General features: G+C 37.4%; 1 protein-coding gene across 1 annotated transcript; it reads right to left on the minus strand.

The window, feature by feature from the left end:
- Positions 1 to 2,700: 2,700 nt before the first annotated feature.
- On the minus strand, positions 2,701 to 15,149 carry LOC140144354 (peptidyl-tRNA hydrolase 2, mitochondrial-like). Its single transcript, XM_072166179.1, has 5 exons — positions 14,810 to 15,149; positions 10,842 to 10,940; positions 7,006 to 7,127; positions 6,603 to 6,715; positions 2,701 to 5,188 (listed from the first exon to the last, which is right to left on the minus strand). Exons 1-5 carry the CDS (start codon positions 14,954 to 14,956, stop codon positions 5,139 to 5,141), a joined length of 531 nt encoding a protein of 176 aa, XP_072022280.1. The 5' UTR covers positions 14,957 to 15,149; the 3' UTR covers positions 2,701 to 5,138.
- Between the last annotated feature and the right edge of the window lie 5,685 nt (positions 15,150 to 20,834).

Consider the following 20,834-nt stretch of genomic DNA (forward strand, 5'->3'; position numbering starts at 1 on the left):
AATTGCTTGCTTCTCTGGCGTTTTAGTGCCTTTGCACTCGGTGATACTGAAGAATTCACAGAATCGTATGCTAATAGGCGCTTGTAGAGGTCAAGATTGTTCCGGGTGCATCAGCAGTCCGACTACAGGTTATCCACCAGGAAATATAGATGATAGTTGCAGGTCACGCATCTTGGGTAGCTGATGCTTTATTGTGACTGTTCCCTGTGGCAGTTGGCGATGTTATTTATTTTCCCGGTGATCTTCATCGAGTACAGTAACTTTGCCATCCACATTGCCTTGTACATTGCACCAGGTTGCTTTTAAAATGTCAGCACCTTCTGATCACCCAAGAATACCTTATATAGCTCAATGAATTCAAAGTAGTCTTCTCTCTTCGTTTCTGCCTTTGACTTTCAGATCTCGAAAAGTATCAATTGGCATACCGTCTAATAATTCTGCATCTGAATCTTTGCTGGGGGGAAACCCAGCTTTCTATAAAGAATAGTGCCCAGGGATACAATGGAAGTCCATGCACTATTTTATCTCATTGACTCCATATTATTAGGCCCAAGACCAATCATCAATTACATTTTTAGCCAACATTGTTTTTAAAAGACTTTTCCCCCACTAGAAATACACATACTTCAATGTGTTATGTGTCAAATACAAGAAACGTATATGGCAGCTATTTGTTTACATGATTAAATATGGGTTTGGAACAGCTGCTTTATGTTAAAATGTAATGGTTTTGGATTGCCTGTATAATTTTCAGTTATATAACACCCCAAGTACTTGGTTACTTAGAGCAGCCAATTTTATGATTGAAAATTCATGTTTTGTGTATAGCTGCTATATGCCTATTGCGTTATGTTCATATGGGTTATTCATTCAAAGTTTCGGGCCACGGAGGACCCATAAGACGAACTAGGAATGAATTCAAATTTTGGGAATCTTATTATTTCATCATTTGGCACATTTTAAGACTGGCTACATAAAATCTGGTTGACAAAAGGGGGGCATGATGCACCCTAGTGTATACAGTACATTTGAAGACTGCAGTGGAAAAAGTGCCAAACTGTAAAATTTGGCTCTCCCACTTGAAATTCATGTGGAAGACACATAACATGCTCAATCTGAGGATATTGACAGATATGATGATACTAGTACGCTTTATTCCGTACATTATGTGTAATGTTATAGATGGCCATACTACAGGCTGTATGCACTGTAATGTACAAAAAGTAGCCTGGGTTCGGAACAGTAACCTCAGATTGCGCACGGTCTACTGTCTAAGTAGACCCCGGTGGGTTCAGTCTTCACTGACAATGTGTACGCATGATGGTTCCAATTAGGGTACTTTTCAAGAAATGTCCATGAATTTTCGAGGACAAAATTGTTCATGATTGTTTAAATTAGGGGTGTTTTGGAGCAAAATTGTTCTTGAAATGAAAAATAGGGTGTATTTCTAGGACTTTCGTCCGCGTTTTACCGCAACAGTTTTCGTTATTGTCCTCATTTCGCCGTGAAATAGGGGGCAAATTCAAAAGTGTCCTTGAAATGGTAAAAATAGGGGTATTTATTGCGGAAAAATGTCCTCGATTCCTCGTGATAAGGGGGTGAAATGAAAATGCGTCCTCAAAATGATAAAAATAGGGGAGGTATTTGGGGGCAAAATGTCCTTGATGTCGCGCAAAAAAGGGGGTAAAATTGCTGCAAATGTCCTCGATTCCCCGTGAAATAGGGGTCATTTTCAAATCCTGGAACGGTCATACGTCCTACCTTTAAATACAAACTGAACCCACCGGGAAGTAGACATGACTGTAGTGGTCCCCACAGGGAGTGTAAATTTCAAATGGGATTACCAGAATTGGATACTTGAACCATTTGAAATTTGCAACCCTCAGGGAGATTAAGGTCATGTCTTCAATAGGGGTGTATGGATTTCAACTGGAATATTAAACCCATAGTAGTTTAAAGAAAATACAGCAGCTGTGGATCAGAAATGTCACTCTTGTTTGAAACTTTAGGTACCGGTACAATCTTTTGCAACCTGTTCCTTTTTAAGTGTTAACTATCGCGTATATGTTGCGACGTCAAGAGTGGCATAATTTGTGCTGGATGGTTAGAATATGCTTAATTTTGTAAGAGGAAATCTACAAAACATATCAACATTCTTTGTTGAATTTTAATAATAACTGCAGGCTAGCTGTAAATTTTTTTGGTCATTGTGTGAAACCGGAGCATGGGCCGATGTAATATTCTGAGGGAGAATACTGAAGACCAACACAAACCCTGACGATTTCACGCGATTACTGTAAAACAGGTGGTAGAAAGTTATTATTGTCATTCATTACCACAAATTTGTTTCATGAAAAGAACATATGTGACCATCCATGACAAATTCAGTGTAAAGTCTCACATTTGACTATCTTATGGGTTAATAAACAGTTGAAATTTCCATTAAACAAGCTGTAAAATGATATATCGTATCACTTGTCATTTACTGTTTGGGAAATAGGTGCTCAAAATCAATTTTGTTCATGAAATTCCTTTGTTTTATATGTAAACGCTTATTGGTCCATATCTTTTGAATAAGCACAGGCAATTTTATACTGGGTGTCATCGTGGATGGTCACATATTTTGTTTGTTAAAAGAGGATTGAAAAAAAAACATGCCTTTTGGTGCTGTATTTGTGACAAAATGAATTAAATCAAGACTTTTAATAAAACAATGTGTCCTGTCGCTTTATTCGCACATACGAAATATTAGTAAAATGCGTACACATGTTCATAACACTCGTGCACTGTACATACATGGCATGCGGGATGGTCATAACACATCAAAGGACCGAATTCAGCATGACCAACGAAGTGATACACATCGGTGCTGGAATTAGTATAAATTCAAATTTTCTTTGATTTACATCATTCGTTCATACTGGGTGAAGCCAAAGGCACAATAATTTCCCGTACCATACCAACGCTGAACCTAATATGGAATTTATCATTCTAAATATTGAAATAATTAAAGTCTTTAAACTTTCCGGTTGTTGCAAAAAAGGAAAAACATTCCAAAAATTGAATGATGATTTGCGTATTACCTATCACATGCATTTTACACGTCCTATATTTGCGTACAGGGCTTACCCAATACGCTCTCAATGACTAGATAAAGCGTAAATACACGCTCACTGACTAGATACAAAAAATATATCCGGTTAGCGATGTTCTTTGGTGTTTCCCTTAGTGGTATGAAAAAACAAAACATACAAGAACCCAGCAAACACAAAACATTTTAGACATTATTTGCATAAGGTTAGAGAAGGTTGCTAGAAAACGTTTAAATGTCGGGTTATATAATTATAAAGGGTATAAAACATTTTCATAACATTCAAAAACATTTTCTGAAAACTGTAAAATATTCTAACACGTTATTTCAATATTGACGAAATATGCCGTTATATAGTGTGTTTTAGTACAAAACGTTTTATGACCTTTATAAAACCCGACAGTTAATGTTATCAAAACGTTTTTACCAAAACCAAAGCCCAAGATATAACCTATTAAAAAGTTTTAAACAGTTTTGTGTTTGCTACAAAGCATCATCAACCAAGCGTAAGAGTGTCTTAGCTATGATCACCAGCCCACCTGTTATTTACATGTGTACTCTTTGGATAGGCAAAATTAATGTCATTGACAGAGAATTGTAATTTTTTGGAAAAAGTTTATTGAGCCCAGAAGTGAATTCAATTCATAAATGAAGGCCATAGCAATAGAAAATTTGAAGTTGCTGAACCCCTAATAGGTTGTCGAGGCAAACCTCAATTTCTAGATGCAAGACACTGTTGTGTGATTGTACTGTAATCACTTCATTCTGTCACCTACTGTCAAGGGTGAAAATAATGGCAGACCTGAAACTGACCATATGTGATAAAAAAAAAGAGGAAAATGCTAAAAAAGCTCAAATTGGGCCAAAATAACAAATAATGCGTAAGTTTCAGGAATAAAAACAAGAGGAAATCAGAGTTAAAGTTTCAGGTCTGTAATGGGCTACGGGCCTCAGGCTCATTTCATCAGTCCTGTTACTTGCCTACTGTAGCTCATTGAGTATAAAAAAATCACACCACCAGGCTACAACTCGACTTTATTAATGTGAATCAAGGACTCGTTTTCATTCCAAAACAGGTCTTTATTTTCATCCTTGCCTACTGTAAATCATCTATTCAACAGTCTTAGTCTTTCATCTCTGAAGCACATTATTTTGAGTTACATCCTTCAAGACGTCAATTTCCATTTAACTTGAGAAAATGAGCTTAAGTAATGTTCACACTTCTTAACTAGCTGCTCATGCAGTTTGATGAGTACATACTACATACATGTACTTATACACCCAATTCACAGTGAATTGCAGATCTGATACACATGACCCCACATGCACGCAATAGTAAAAGCTGATGAGAGTGCATCGTATCAGTGAAAAAATAAGATTCAGCAGTGACAGCTCTATGAAAGAAATAAGGCTATGGAAGCCGCCATTACCCTGCCATCACACAAGCCTGGATGGAATGTTGTCACGATCTAACGAGTGCATCACACATGATGCTCACGCTTTCAAGCGCTAAAATTGTCATTTGCTGCATCCACTGTTAGACTGTTTTGGGCCTGCTATGTGCAATTTTTCAAATGTTGAAAAGGTACAAAAAGTACTTGATCTGTGTTTTTTTCTTCAAATTTTAGCCTGGTTTTTATATTCAATCAACATGAATCAAATAGATAAAACTGACCAAGGTCCACCCAAAAATAGAAAGAAATAGAGAAAAATTGTTCTAAATTACAATCATAACATGTCCTGCACCGTAAGACATGGAATCAATCTATTCAGAAGTCGTTGTCAGGCTGACACTGTGAACACGTATTGTACACGATGCTGATCGCGTAGTCGAGGGTGCAAACGGAGGCACTGTTAGCCTCCCCATGCGTGCATCAAATATTGCAAATCACTACAACTTCTTTTTTCCAGGCTCTGTAGCGTGTGCAAGTTGGCTGGTCTGCGTTTCACAGTCAAGAGCCTTGATCACAGGCAATGCATATTAATTGTTTGGTGCAGTGGCTTCTTGATGGATGACTAGCCAGGCTTACTATTAGAAGTTGTTTGGTCAGTACAGTTTCAATTCTCCTGTAACTCGATCTACTAGTGCTGCAGGACCTGAAATATGAAAAACAGAGGTGAGTAAATGTGTGTCGCAGGTCCCCTGCATTCCCCTTCTATCCCACTCTTCCTCCATCATCAATCCCTCCTGTCTCTTCCCACTCCCTTACTCTTTATGATGCCATACAAAATCATTTTTATATGCAGGCAGGGTTCGGTTTTTTTGCCGGCAAAAATGGTTAAAAACTGGCAAAAACTCATATATCTATAGTCTCTCAAATATTAACAAGTAACACAGAAAGCTCATGAACAGTAAACATACAACTTTTAATGAATCATTCAACATATTTGATGTCCTTAGGTTAAAAGGAACAAGTTTTAAGCTTGATATGCAACATTTCAGTTAAATGCACTGGTGAGCGATGAAAATGCATGCCTTGAATTTCTTAATATGTTACTTATAATTACAAAACCTGGCCTTGTTACACTCAGTAAATTTTTTAATTTAAGAAAAATCTGTACTTTAAATCACATTTTAGTTTTGCCATTTTGTTGGCAAAAACTCTTTTTATAGCGGTTAAAACTCTGGCTAAAACTGCGGTTTTTTCCACCTGCGGCAAAAACCTGCGAACCCTGTATGCAGGTTTAATATAAACAAAGGTTTCTGGTTTTGTTTATTTGACAGGTTCAACTGATGGGAAAACCCTTTTGAAAACGAAACAATAAAATAATGGTATTTTGGTTTTCACACTTGGGCAGCATACATTAATTGTGCACTATATGCCAAAACAGCAGGCCTCATCAGCACACTTTACAGAATGGGATTTTCCTGTTGAAATCCATACATCTCCTATATGGAACATGTGACCTTAATCTTCCATGCAGGGGGTGTGAATATCAAATAGTGGGAATACCCAAATGGATGACTCCATTTAAAATCTACAACCCGTGTAGTAGATTAAGGTAGAGCCATGTCCTCCGCATTGCAGAAAACCACGAATATTGGGAAGAAACACAAAAAAAAACTTTTGCTAAAAAGAGAATAAAAAGAGAAAAAAAAAGAACTAAATAAAAGCTTTAAAAAGCGAAATTAAATAAAAAATTTTTTTTTTAATTAACTAAAAAATAAAATCCACTTCAAAATTCAACATTATAAAGTGAAATTAAGTTAGTAAACTATCATTTCACTGGCATAGGCCCAATATATCGATCTACATATCGGACAAATCGTAGGCTTATGGTTTTTTATGTGCAAATTTTATGATCGCAAAATTTACAAAGCGGAGAAAAGCGGAATTTGACATTTGTAATATAAAGCAGACAATTTTGGGCTTCAGATTAAGGTCATGTCTTCCATATACTTGCGCCCGCATGGCATCAGAGTATAGCACCTTACCTCCTGAGCTATCTTGACTTACACTTCAATTTAAATTTACGCTTAATTTTGATGTACATTTTCAATTCAACTGACCTGGTCCGACACCTAATACTGTCTTGGATCCTGGAGCTATTTGTGTTCTTCCCGCATCCTGGATAATTGAAGTCACTAATCCCAATTCTCTTGCCTTCTGTGCCAGTTGAAGTCTGTAGGTAGTAAGAAAACACTTTCAAAATGCTAGTAGTAAATTTTTTTGACATTGCTTAATGTGAGTGTAAGGCGACGAAAAACGGGCGTATGGACTTTTTAAGTAGGGTCAACATTTTTTAAGGCTTATGATTGACAGAATGACATCATCAGTGAGAGATATCCCGATTGTAGACAAGATATCAACACAGCATCACCATCTGAAGATGCTAGTCGGACTAGTGAAAACGTTCCAGGTCAGCGAAAAATAGTGTAGTATGAATATCCACTCGTATACTTTATAACTTACAGTGATTCTTCATCCTGTACTTTGGTGACTACCTTTGGTTGGCCATAGAACTCCCATTGTTTTAGCATGTCAGGATTTTTCTTAGCTATCTGTTTATAACAAGATACTGACGCATGACTGCACTGTAATGAAAACAAGAAGACAGGACAATCTCTGAATCAGTAACTGGATGGCTGTAAAAAGTAATTCAGTTTGAATATAATGTTACATAAAAAGCAAGCTCGCCCAAATCGTCAAAATTTAAAAATCATGTCAAGTATTAGCACTACTTTCGGGCTCTGTTACTATTAGTATACTATCCCTCGCGCTGACGCGCTCGATTAAACGTTCAGTTCCTCGCGCTACACGCTCGCTAAGTCCGTGAGGGCCACAGACTGCGGCTAGTCAAATATGTGATTTTGGTCTAGAATATTGTGGTAGCTAAGTACAATGTACTATATTTTCCGAAAACATACTTGTTTCTGCGGAAATGGTGTTCATTGTTAGAAAAACATCCTAATTTGCATGATAGGGCCTACATTTGCATATTCTTGACTGGTAAAAGCAGCAAAACTTAAAACAAAATTTGGCATAAAGAGAGGATGTCCACGATTTTTTGTTTTCAAATGGATACTGATAATTGTTAGTTTACATCCTAAGCTTTACATAAAAGTAGCAAATTTAATGTCCCAGTATAACTCACAGAGTTTGCCAAAAACGTTTTGGTGAAAAAAATACTGCTCCCGTGCTATTCACCTAGTGCTGTTAATACATTTTTGGTGCTACTTTAAAAAGAAATTTGTAAGAACGCATTTTGCATCATTCCGCAACACTTGGAATTGCCCATAAATAATGCTATATACATGTATGTAGTTATAGCCTGGGACGATACTTCCATATGGTCGCATGTCATAAGTTGGGTACAATTTCCATTACATGGTCAAAAATGACAAAAAATGAATTTTTTGATATGTTATATATTGACAACCTGTAACAATTAACACCACTTTTAACCTTAGCACATGCTTAATTTTTGAAATAATGCTTAATTACTAATTAATTAATACACAGGCGTCTATGTAAATCTCAATTTTCAAATGCATTTTTCTCAAATCGGACCTCAATTACAAAAATGACTGTAAAATTTTTATTTTATGCAAGAATGTCATCAGATTTGGAGGATATGTTCTCAATACATTAATGCTTGAAATGAACTATTTAAAATAATTGTACGTATGTTTTAAAATTACATTGTGGAGGTCAATGACCTTTTTACGAGTAATTAGCGAGATGGTTATTCTTTTGTTGAGGAAATGAATATCAAGAAGAGAAAATGTACATTAGCATATATTGCTAAATGAAAAAAAAAGGAACATATAACCCTTTAAGGTGGTACTACACCCCTTGATAAATTTGTGAATATTTTTGCATTTTTCTCAAAAAATAATATCACACTGGTAACAAAAGTTATGTATATTATAGGGGTAGGAATCCAGTTACTACACTGGAATGTCAGTGACTCAAGACAAGCGGTACGTTATTTATGATAAGAAAAGAGGTACCGCTAGAATGTACCTCATTTCTTAACATAATAATGAACCCCTTGTCTTGAATCACTGAAATTTCAGTGAAGTAATTGGATTCTGTGCACTTATAATATACATATAACTTTTGTTACCAGTGTGTAGTTACTGTTTGAGAAAAAGCAAAATTAGTCACAAAATTTATCACAGGGTGTAGTACCACTTTAAATAGTTAGTAATTGTTTTAGCTGTACAAATTCAACATTCAAAGCTTTCAATACATCATACCCTCACTAGATTTGAAAAAAGTAACCAGTAGTTTTGACATGCTGACATGTGAATTTTCACATAGGCCCTATTGCACACTCCGCATCCGCCTGCTCCACATCCGCCTGCTCCTCCACCCCTGGCATTTTTCATTTCAACTGATGTGATTTTTTTACTGAATAATATATAATTATATGCTTCAGTAGACTGAAAGAGTATAAAATTAGGCTTAAAATGAGGTATCAACCACTGCTATAGGATATGGGGTTACGGAAAGCTAATCAAATTTGTATCGCAATTTTCAGAAAAGTGTAATCCCTCCACCCTTTTTGCATACCCAACTTATGACATGCGACCATATGGATATATAGCAATATGTATAAATTGCACCAGAAGAATAGTTACACAGCAGCAGGGCTCGAAATAAGGAGAGCCCAAGGGCCCTCGGCCCCCGAAAATCAGTGAGGGCCCACAAAAGACATATCCGGCGGGCCCAAATGGCCCACAAAATTTGTGGCAATTTTTCTCACTTTTTTATGGGGTTCATAGGTTAAAACCAATGGCCCAAATTCGGGCCCACAAACATTTGTGAGCGCCCTCAAACATTTAAGATCAAGGGCCCAAATGGCTCTCAGAAATTCTGGCTTATTTCGAGGCCTGCACAGCAGGGATAGATTGCGTTGCCAAATGCGATGCAATACCAGCTATATTATGCCCTGGGCCCCACTGCATATATGCACCACTCCCCTTAATTTGGATCAACACATGAATGAATAAGGCCATGTGTTTTGAACTCGCCACGCAAAAAGGGTGGCGGCGTTGCATTTTTCAAGATCCTTTCACCAAAAATGTGTATAACTTGACAACCACATGTACTACAGCAGGGCTGTCAACTCTCACGCATTGGGTCACTTTCTCACGGTCTCACGCCAAGGTAGTATAATCTCACGCCTAGGTAGTAATTCTCACGCAAAAAGCTGGAAAATGAGTAATATCTCACGCATCAGCATGAATAATTTGTTGCTCAACAACCCCCCCGCTTTTCACATTCTCGCGCACCGTGGCTCAAATAACCATGGGACAAAATGAACATTGAAGTCGGGAAATCCCGGTACGCCTCTGTCTCACGCCAAGCAATTCCAAAAAGTTGACAGCCCTGACTACAGACATAAGTTTGGTGTCAATTTAAGCTGAAACTCCATACTACATGCTGTGCGAAATTCATTAATGTGTGTTTTAGGCTGTTGGAGATATGCATATTTTTGTTTTTGGGATATTCAGGGTGGCGGTGGCTGAGGAAGCGGTGGCTGAGGAAGCGGGCTGTACAATCCCTATGGAAGGCACAGCATCATGTCACATTCATGTGCATTGCAATTATATTTTTTAATTGCTCCCATTTGCAAATTATAAGGCCCTCTCAATGTAACTTGGACCCGGAAGTGTCCATAAGTAAAGAGGTATTAGATAAGCTATGTTTTAGGTCAAAGGTGGGGTCAAAGGTCACGGGTCAAAGGTCATTTTCCGAAACAGTAAGAAAATAGATATATATGCCCTACCCCTATACAAGTATACATTTTCTGAAGGGAAATTTCATTTTGAGTTCAAATATGATGAGCAATTAAAGATAGGGGCAGAGGTTAAAATAATATATCTTGAAAGATAAAAAATGAAAAAGTTAAATTTTAGCTGACAATTTCAGTCTGGACAACTTCACAATATACCCCCTACAATTTTTAAATGGCATATATTTGGATTGCTCATGCAATTTCCTTTCAGGAAATGTATAGTTTGTATGGGGTGGAGTGCATATTTAAAATTTTATGTCAATTTCAACCTCGGAAGGCGTAAATAAGCTCAAAAAGGCTGTGCAACGCAAAATGGGGCCAGTTCAAGACACATGGCCATTAGTGTTTTTCAAGCGTAGCAAACTTTGCTTTCATGACTGTTCTTTTGGTACATTCATACTTCAGTGTGTAAGTCTATGGCATAAAAATGCTACTCAACTCCAAAATTATGTAGCATTTTGCTATGCGATACTTCCGACGCTGGTCAATGGATTTCACTTACCTGTGCTGCCACTTTGCCTTTGCCCATTTTCAAGTCATTCCTTACTACCAAGATTAATTTGTACTCCCCTAGCTCCCCCATTACATGTGATTCTGTTTCCTGCATGAAAAAAATAAAATACATGATACGAGTTGTGACTTCCACATAAAAATTGACAGTGGCAGTGTTTGCACAAAAAGCAGTGGCGTAGCCAGGATTTTGGAACCGAGGGGGAACAACTTGTTAATGTACCAACGGAAATATTTTTTGCCGACGGAAGTTGTGATTTTATGTAATATTCATTTTCATTCACAATTTTTTAAACAATTTTTCATCATTTTTTTATAATTATTCCCTATTTTTATGTCGTCCTGGGTAAAAAATAGTCTAATTGTTAACCAAATTTGTTTTCTACCAACGCCTTCCGTCTACCGACGGCCTTACATGAACCGGCCCCCATGTCCCCCCCCCCCCCCACTGGCTACGCCACTGACAAAAAGATATTTGATATTATGGGTTACACAAGAACAATGGGCAGACCTGCCAACCTACCGAAGACAGAATGATGAGGAACATTGAGACCAAAACCTTGTATACAAACACTCAAAGACTTGAGGTGTGCAATACTTTCAGGATTCAGGGAAGGTTTTGCAGGTCTAAATTTATGACAATAGATTTTTAAGTGAAATTTGCATCATTTTCTGCTGTACTTAGTATTATTAAAAACACAAACAATTTTTTTTTGTAGGTCAACCACGAATGATCTAAGCATTTAGATTTAGGTCCAGGGACATATTTTTTTCTTGTTTTTAATCTGGGACACATAAACAATCCGGAAGTCCGGGTAAGTCACAGCCCTGAAAAATTCATCTCCACTTTCACACTTTTCATGCTGACCACCCCCCAAATTTCAAATTGATGTTGTGCAAAAACGAAACAGAGTTTGAGACTCTTCAGGTTTTTCATTTCTATCAATATCCAAACTAAGAAAAAAATCCATGAGTTATGGTGTACACCCCTTGGTGAGTTGGCATGGAATGGCCCAGGTACCTGTATGGTGCCAAAGTGATTGGGCTGGAATGAAACAGTCCTATAGATTAAAAATGTCTACATGTAGTTACCACCTATCCCACATTGACTGAGAAATATATCCTCAATCCAGGCCACTGGTATTACCAATGATGGATATGAGGATCAGTGGCGGGCTGGCGGCGCCAGGAATTTTTTTCGGGGCATTGGGGGCAAGGTTAATTTCGGGGGCAAAATCAGCAAATTTTGCACAAAATTGCCGCAAAAGTGGCAATTTGGATTTGCGTTTTAGGGTTTTTACTGGGGGGGCAACAGGGGGCAATGGAATTTGGAAGTAAACAACACCAACCACAATGGGTATAGTGCCCGCAAAAGTTGCTCAAATGACACGATGTGACTTGTTGGTGAATTGTTAACATGGTTAATCTCTTACAAATGAGCAAACTTTGCTCTGATCAAAGATATAGAGATACGGTACCGGTAAAGTCATCAAAATAAATTTCAGTAACATTAAGGGGGTACTACACCCCTGCCCAATTTTGTGCCTATTTTTGCATTTTTTCCAAAAATTATAGCGCATCGGTGACAAATAAGATATGTATATTATAGGGGCAAGGACTGCAACTACTACCCTGGAAATTTTATTTCAACACAGACAACAGTTGTGGAGTTACAGTCAAAAATGAGGAAAACCAATATTTGATCAATAAATCAATAACTACTTGCCTTGAGTTGCTGAATTTTCAGTGCAGTAGTTGTAGTCCTTGCCCCTATAATATACATATCTTACTTGTCACCAATGCCCTATAATTTTTGAGAAAAATGCAAAAACAGGCACAAAATTGGCCAGGGGTGTAGTTCCCCCTTAAACTTCACAAAGAATTGTTTTAATGCATTTGAAAATTGGCAACGATTGAGTGACTAAGTTCACAGTTCCATGAATTCTCTACTCCATCCACACAGTGAGTATTGTGTCATCGTCGATAGTAGATAGATTTCTTGATCAACTCCCACATTGCATTTTCCCCAATTGAAAAAAATGACCTGGAGCAATATTACAGTAGCAAGGTCACAAAAATTTGCAACTCTTGCCCTGGGAAACCAACAATGAGTGTAACTACCGGGGCCGTACATCAATAAGATATTTAATCACCCTGGGTCTCTGAAAATGACATGTCAAAACTTTCTTGGGCCCAAGTTTGCCCCCCCCCCCCACTCCTTTTGGCCTTAGCCTTGAAGTTGAGGCATTAAGTATACTGTCACAAGCAAAATCTAAGAGGTATTGTTCAAAGACAACTTGTGATTGAATTGCGCTGGGATTGGAATGGAATGACTCAAAATCATTACGTGATTATTTTATTGTTTGTTTGTGTAGGCCTATGGTGTTTCATCATGATGATGATGATCATCATTGTTGAAATTATATACAAATGTTTAATGTAGTCAGTGATAGTTAACGTCAAACATGATAACATGTCAATAAAATTGCGTCAATAAAATTGCATCATCATGCTATGCATGCATGGCAATCAGGTCATGGATTGTCTGGAAGTGCAACATGTGCATGTAAACGTCACATTCACATGCAATATAGACATGATGATCATGACATGATGATCATGACACGTCGACACGGCCATAAACATATCGCAACCCTCATTAAGGCCATGTGTTTTGAACTCGCCACCCTTAGCGTTACATCACAAATATTATGAATTTTTACACCAATCAAGTTTCAAATTAGAATATCTACACAACTATCAACCCTAAACTAGCAAAAGTATACATTTTTTTTTTTTGAAGGCATAAGCAATTCAAATATACACATTTCAACTCATTGTACAGGGTGACCTTGAAGTTATACAGGGTGGAATAAAAAAATTCCAAATAAAAAATGGGTCACTTAATGCATTGCTTATTACTAACTTGCAGTTATAAACTGAAAGTAAACAACATTGATTTGGTTAGAGGTTAGGGGGATCCTACTGACTGGGGAAGAAAAAAAATCACAGCTGTTTGGTAATCTCAGAATACAGGGTGTCCCAAAATATGTTCAAATTTTTTAAATTCAACATATTTTGAACTGAAACATTTTACCCCTCGCCCCTAAGTAAATCCATATTTAGATTCCTCATCAAATTTACTCTCAGAAAATGTATACTTTGACTATGATAGGATAAGTAATTAAATATTTACAGCAACTTTTAGATTTTGAAGACATCCGCATTGCTTACTACAGTGTTTAATATATAAAAAAGAGTAGTTTTGTACGTAAAAGTTTGTATTTTATAGACTAAACCAATCATAAAGAGTTCAAAATGATTAAAAACAATTAGCATAATTAATAACCTTTCACAAGAGCTCTTAACCATGCCTGTAGCCCATATGGATGCAAAGATATGATCAGTTGATTCAACGTGCACACACAAAATCTATATTTCTCATAGACTTTGTACATACCGCCACCGCCACAACCGCCACCGCCACAACAACCACCTCGGCCATTCTGAACTCAAAAAATTATAACTCCACTATCTTAGCTGATAAACAATTCTCCTTTGGAGGTCTGTTAGGTCACTCATTTAGCTACAAAATGACACCAAACACATTACAATACCTTTTGTTTAAGCAGAGATATAACAATTTGAACGAGTCTCGATTTTGAAAAGCGTAACAAAACCACCATTTTTGGGTGGTGAGTTCAAAACGCGTGGCCTTAAACCAAAGTGCGTAAGTCATTTTTACATGTTTCTCATTTGCAATTTTGATTTTCTGAGTAATAATTAATTAATGATATGACAACAGAGTCTGACACAGACACAGTTGGTATTGGTACATGAGATCAGGTATAAGACACAGTGTGACACTACACAAAATAAAAAACAGGTACGGTAATAAACAAAGTTGCAGAAATGCAATGCCGCATCCCTGTAGAAACTGGCAAAATTTACTACATTTACCGCTGTTTCTGCTGCAATTGCTGCTGCTTGTAGAGCTTGCTGACGGCTAAATTTACCCCTCAAAAGCCATCCCATTAATGACCCCGCAGCTAAACTGACCAACACATTCACCGTCATTGGAGTCAAAATATCATTAAATTTCGACATAGTTATTCGGTGTTTGTAACACTCCAAATGCAATCAAAATAAAATGGAACGAGAAATAGACGCTATTCCTTTCTAATGCTGATCTTTATGTGTTAGAGATCACATAAATGACTGAACAAGAAAGAAAAACATGCCGGAAAAGTACACTACTGAGTGATGAAATTTCTGCTCGCGATGCGAAACATGTGAATGACCTTTGAACCTGCGTGAACTTTGACATAATAACAAATGCTCTACTTTTATGCATGATTATTCAATAATAAATATATCACTGCGCATGAAAAAAATAGAGAAATATGCAATTAAATTTTAACAAAAAAAATATTCATAACATGAAAATGTATATTAATTATATAAATTAATATTTATGTGTTTAAGCGTAATTGCAGTAATTTTCAAATATAACAACTTCTGATGTTCAATAAAAATTGAACAGCGGCGAATGAGCGATGGATTGGGGCGATGAGGTCATGAATATTAATAGATATGACGTCAGTGCGAGCTTCAGTACTGCAGAATGTCATTCACACACCATGGTCATTGACACATGGAATTGACAAAGTTTGAACCTCCCTTGTTGGGCATGTTGGGGAGGCCTGATGCAAAAAGGGGGACCTGAAAATTGTTGACCCTCCTAAGGAAGAGGGCCTGAAAAAATGACCACAAATTTGCAAATTTCCTGGGAAAATTGTGTTTATATGCTTTTCTATGGGGTTGACCCATAATTTTCATGTCAAAAAGGGGGGCCCTGAAATTTTTGAGATCTGTAAAGGGGGGCCCAAAAAAATGTTTGCGATAAAATATTTTTGCATCAGGCCCTCCAGCAATGGTCCCTTATCAATTTTATAGTTTACTTTACTCTCATCCAATGACCCCCTTTTTAATTTTCTGTCACCAAAAGAACCCTCCCCCTACAAGAATTGGACAAATTCTGATATTAAATCTCTCACCGAATTACCTCATTTTTCCATTATTATCTTTCAAATTTGGAAGACTTATTTAAGAATTTTGTATCAACTTTTATATTTTGACCCAAATTTTTCCCAGTCTCATGGATAGACCTTTTTTGTAAGATTTTCCCCAGTCTCACTGAAAGACCCCCCCTTTTTTTTGGGGGAGAGAAAACTTCTCACCGAAAGACCTCCTTTTTTGTTGTCTAGGCTCTCACCGGAAGACCCCCAAGTTCCGCACATCCCTGTCATTTCCCAAGTCGAGTGCAACAATCCCCCCAGGAGTTTGCTAGGGTCTTTTTAGCTTAGTTTTCAGGAGTCTATAATTGTTCAGAAAAGACAAGAGCACCAATGGCGCTGTGGCTCTGCGCTTTTTCGTAACAGTGAAAGTAATTGTTCTTGGAGTCGATTGTGCAATGTGACAGATCACATTCAATGGGTACATCTCATTTGCAGAGCATATAAGAATACATCAATCAATTTAGGGAATTACTATTTAGCGACATGAATCGAATCAGGTGGAATTGGATAGAAATGGGTCCAAGTGGACCGAAACTGATCAAAATACATAGGCCAATGTCAAAAATAGTGTTGTCTGTTTATACTAATTTGATCTCAGTTGACCCCAGGTGACCCTGAAATGGCCTTCCAAAACTTTGGCTCTAAATAGTGACTGTATCCACCAGGTTTCATGCCTATCCAACAGTTTTTACTCATTTGACCTCAGATAACCCCTGGTGACCCCACAATGACCTTCCAAACATGTGACTGCAAATGTTGACTGCATCCACCAAGTTTTATGTCCGTCACAAAAGTTTTTACTAATTTGACCTCAGATGATCCCTGGTGACCCGAAATGACCTTCCAAAAATTTGACTCCAAATGTTGACTGTACCCACAAAGTTTCATGCCCATGTGACAGCTGTTACTAAATTGACCTCAGATGACCCATGGTGACCCTGAAATGACCTTCCAAAAATGTGGCTCTAAATGTTGACTGTAGGCCCTACCTACCATGTTTCATGCTCATATAACAGTTTTGACTAATTTGACTTTAAATGACCCCTGGATGACCTCAGGTGACCTTGAAATGACCTTCCCAAAATTGGGCTCCAAATGTTGACTGTACCCACCAAGTTTCATGCTCATCCGACAGTTTTTACTTATTTGACCTCAAATGACCCCTAGTGACTCCAAAATGACCTTTCAAAGATTTGACTCTAAATGTTGACTGTACCCACCAAGTTTCATGCCCATCCGACAGTTGCTACTAATTTGACCTCAAATGACCCCTGGTGACCCCAAAATGACCTTAAAATTTGGCTCCAAATGTTGACTGTACCCACCAAGTTTCATACCCATATGACAATTGTTACTAATTTGACCTCAGATGACCCATGGTGACCCTGAAATGACCTTCCAAAAATTTGGCTCTAAATGTTGACTGCACCCACCAAGTTTCATGCCCATACGACAGTTTTTACTAATTTGACCTCAAATGACCCTTGGTGACCCCGAAATGACCCACAAAGTTTCATGCCCATACGACAATTGTTACTAATTTGACCTCAGATGACCCCTGGTGACCCTGAAATGACCTTCCCAAAATTTGGCTCTAAATGTTGACTGCACCCACCAAGTTTCATGCCCATACGACAGTTTTACTAATTTGACCTCAAATGACCCTTGGTGACCCTGAAATGACCTTCCCAAAATTTGGCTCTAAATGTTGACTGCACCCACCAAGTTTCATGCCCATACGACAGTTTTACTAATCTAACCTCAAATGACCCCGGTGACCCCGAAATGACCTTCCCAAAATTTGGCTCTAAATGTTGACTGCACCCACCAAATTTCATGCCCATACAGTTTTTACTAATTTGACCTCAGATGACGACCCCTGGTGACCCTGAAATAACCTTCCAAAAATTTGACTCCAAATGTTGACTGTAGCTACCAAGTTTCATGCCCATCCGACAGTTTGTACTAATTTGACCTCTGGTGACCCCGAAATGACCTTCACAAAAATTGGCTATAAATGTTGATTGTTCCCACCAAGTTTCATACCCATACGATAGTTTTTACTAATTTGACCTCAGATGACCCCTGGTGACCCCAATTGACCTTCCAAAATTTGACTCCAAATGTTGACTGTACCCACCCCAGTTTCATGCCCTTATGACAGTTGTTACTAATTTCCGAAAGCAATCGGGTCAAATTATTTTTTTTTTGGTAACTTTTTCTGATATTGGGGAATATTTTTTTAAAGTGATTTCCCCTCCCCATCCACCCCCCCCCCTGGCTGTCATTGATTGCTTGACATTCCTTTTGATTTCTCTCAAAAACTTAGCTCATGATTAATATTGCACAGCCTAGAGTAAAACATTAAACTTTGCAACTTTCAATCAACATGATCAATGATTTCTGAAACCACTAATTTCAGTCACATTTGAATTCAATAATTATGTACATTTATTTCAACTTTTCTATTTCTGCCAACCCCCCCCCTTATGAATTATTCATCCATAACTGTGATGACCTTGGGACTGTCCAATCAGAATCAACATGATCAATCAATGCGCCGTAAGGTCATGACCTCTGTGTGGTGTAACCAAAATAAACATTCAAAAATGGCGAGATTGGTCGGCACAGTCGATGTAACATCGATCAAATAAACCGTGGTCTTGAATTTCTTAAGAAGTCCTGGCCTAAAAACGATGTTGTTTTTCAGGAGAAAACATATTAATCTTTGATATTCTGAAGTATAAAATTGTTGGGCAAAGTGGAACATGCTATGGAAAAATACGAAAATTTTTCAATTTTGCGAAGAGGGGTAAATCAAATTGAAAATATAATTTCTGCTCAGAATCATGTCCACAATATGGTTTAATTGACCGTTTCTAACAATTAAATCTGCAAAGAGCGTGATGAAATACGAAGAGCTTGCATGACTTTCGGTCCGTGTTCAGATAACAGGTGCACTTGACTTGCCAAAGAAAAATAGTGCAATCCGTCTATTTCCGTCATCTTCTCGCAACTTAAATAATTACAGACCAAAATAACCTCTAGCACACACAGGGAACCAAGCAAAGGGATTGAAATTGCTCGTTTCTCATGACGATTTCGGACTTTTCTTTCATAAAATAACTACTTTCCCCACCTCATTTCAACCCAATATGGAGTGCAATCGATTGAAAAATAACTTATAGAAAGTTAAAACTCAATTTTAAAAGCACATATCGCACACAGAAATAACCTTAGCATAAAAAAGCACCATCGGAAGTGGCCGAAAAATAAAGCAAAATACAGCGTCCACTTAGCGCGATCACGATGGCTCGTCAAGCAAGCTTGGAGCCAAAAACGCAAGAGATTAATTGAGTTGGTCTGTAACTTAAAAGGTATCCCCGGGGGATGCCTATGTCAATACCCTTACCGTAATTGAGTTGAGGCTCTAAATAATCCTTACCTTAGCCTCAACTAACGAGGCTAAGAAATTATCGGTGACAAGGCTAAGAAATTAACCTCATATTGCAGTTTGATGCTGGCTGATCCAGGTGAAAAAAATCAATATTTATGAAAAAGGATGTGTGCTTGATTAATTTTGTAATTGGTCAAATGTCACAAAAAACAACAACTTGCCTATATACAGTTAAGATTTTTTTGATATTTTTTTTCTTCATGGAATGTAATGCTGACCAAAGTTGCCCCAAATGCGGGGTAACTTTGGTCAGGCTATTTTTAACCCCTAGGCACCCTTAAAAATTATAAAAGTAATCCTTTTCAACATCAAGGTGTAGAAGGAAACCCTAATGTCATAAAAAAGAGTTAATTAGAAATATAATTGGTTTTTTCCGGAAGCAATGGCTGAAAAGTGAATATTTGGCCATTTCAGCCTCTCATCAAATTAATCGCCAATCGAACCGACTTTTGCCTACTTCTTGGCAGCAAGGTTAGTATATATTTTTAAAATATTGGCTTGATACCAGAAATAAAGCAAGTACAATCTGTTTAATATTTCCAGAGGCATAAAAGTTGAAAGTTTTAGGATTAACACAAGAAGAGGCAAATATTAGCTTCCAATTGACATTGAAAAAAATAGCACTTTCAGTTTATCCCCGGGGATGAGAATGTAATCTCCATATACCCCTTTAATAGCTTGAACACAATACCAAGTTGTCCATGAGCAGCCAAAATTTAAAAGGAATTTTTCCGGGGATTTTTTTACAATTTTGTCAGTTATAGCATACTATCTGTGAATCTTGAACTTCGTCAACAGAGGGCAGAACACAATACACTCCTTGAAAACCAGACGATGGTGGCCGCAACAGCCAATATCATAAGCAAAACAGACAAATGAAGACAATATGACGGCAACACTGCCTGGACATTGGGCGCAATTATTTTCCCCAAGCCGAGATGTGTTTTTAGCTCTATTGACCCTGTTATAGAAAACAAGAAATGTCTTTAAAAAGACAACGCCATTGACGAAGATCATGTTTCATAATTTTACATTGACAAGTACTGGGAATGTACATATACTTCATGTTGAAAGCTAGATCTACATTAAACTGATAAAATATTGCTTGATAAGATACATACACTTTTGGAAATATTTGAGACATTTTCGTGTTTACGTGTTAAACCAATGAAAACGTCATAATTCAGTCAATCTTGGCCGCCTCACCTGCTTGAAACTTCTTCACACTATCTACATTACTACATAGTACATATTATACAATGTATTTAATATAAATAAATACTATACAAACATTTGATGGGTCAAGGATTTCAAAATGACGTCCATGGTTTCAATACAGGTTTAAATTTTTAGAAACAGAAATTGGAGCCTAAATCCTGTAAGTGTAAGTACAACCCTTACCTCATCAGAATATTCGACCTCTTCCTCATCTCGATGTTCGCTTTCCCAA

The sequence above is a fragment of the Amphiura filiformis genome, unplaced genomic scaffold (genome assembly GCF_039555335.1).
Source record: "Amphiura filiformis unplaced genomic scaffold, Afil_fr2py scaffold_50, whole genome shotgun sequence".
Lineage (NCBI taxonomy): Eukaryota > Metazoa > Echinodermata > Ophiuroidea > Amphilepidida > Amphiuridae > Amphiura > Amphiura filiformis.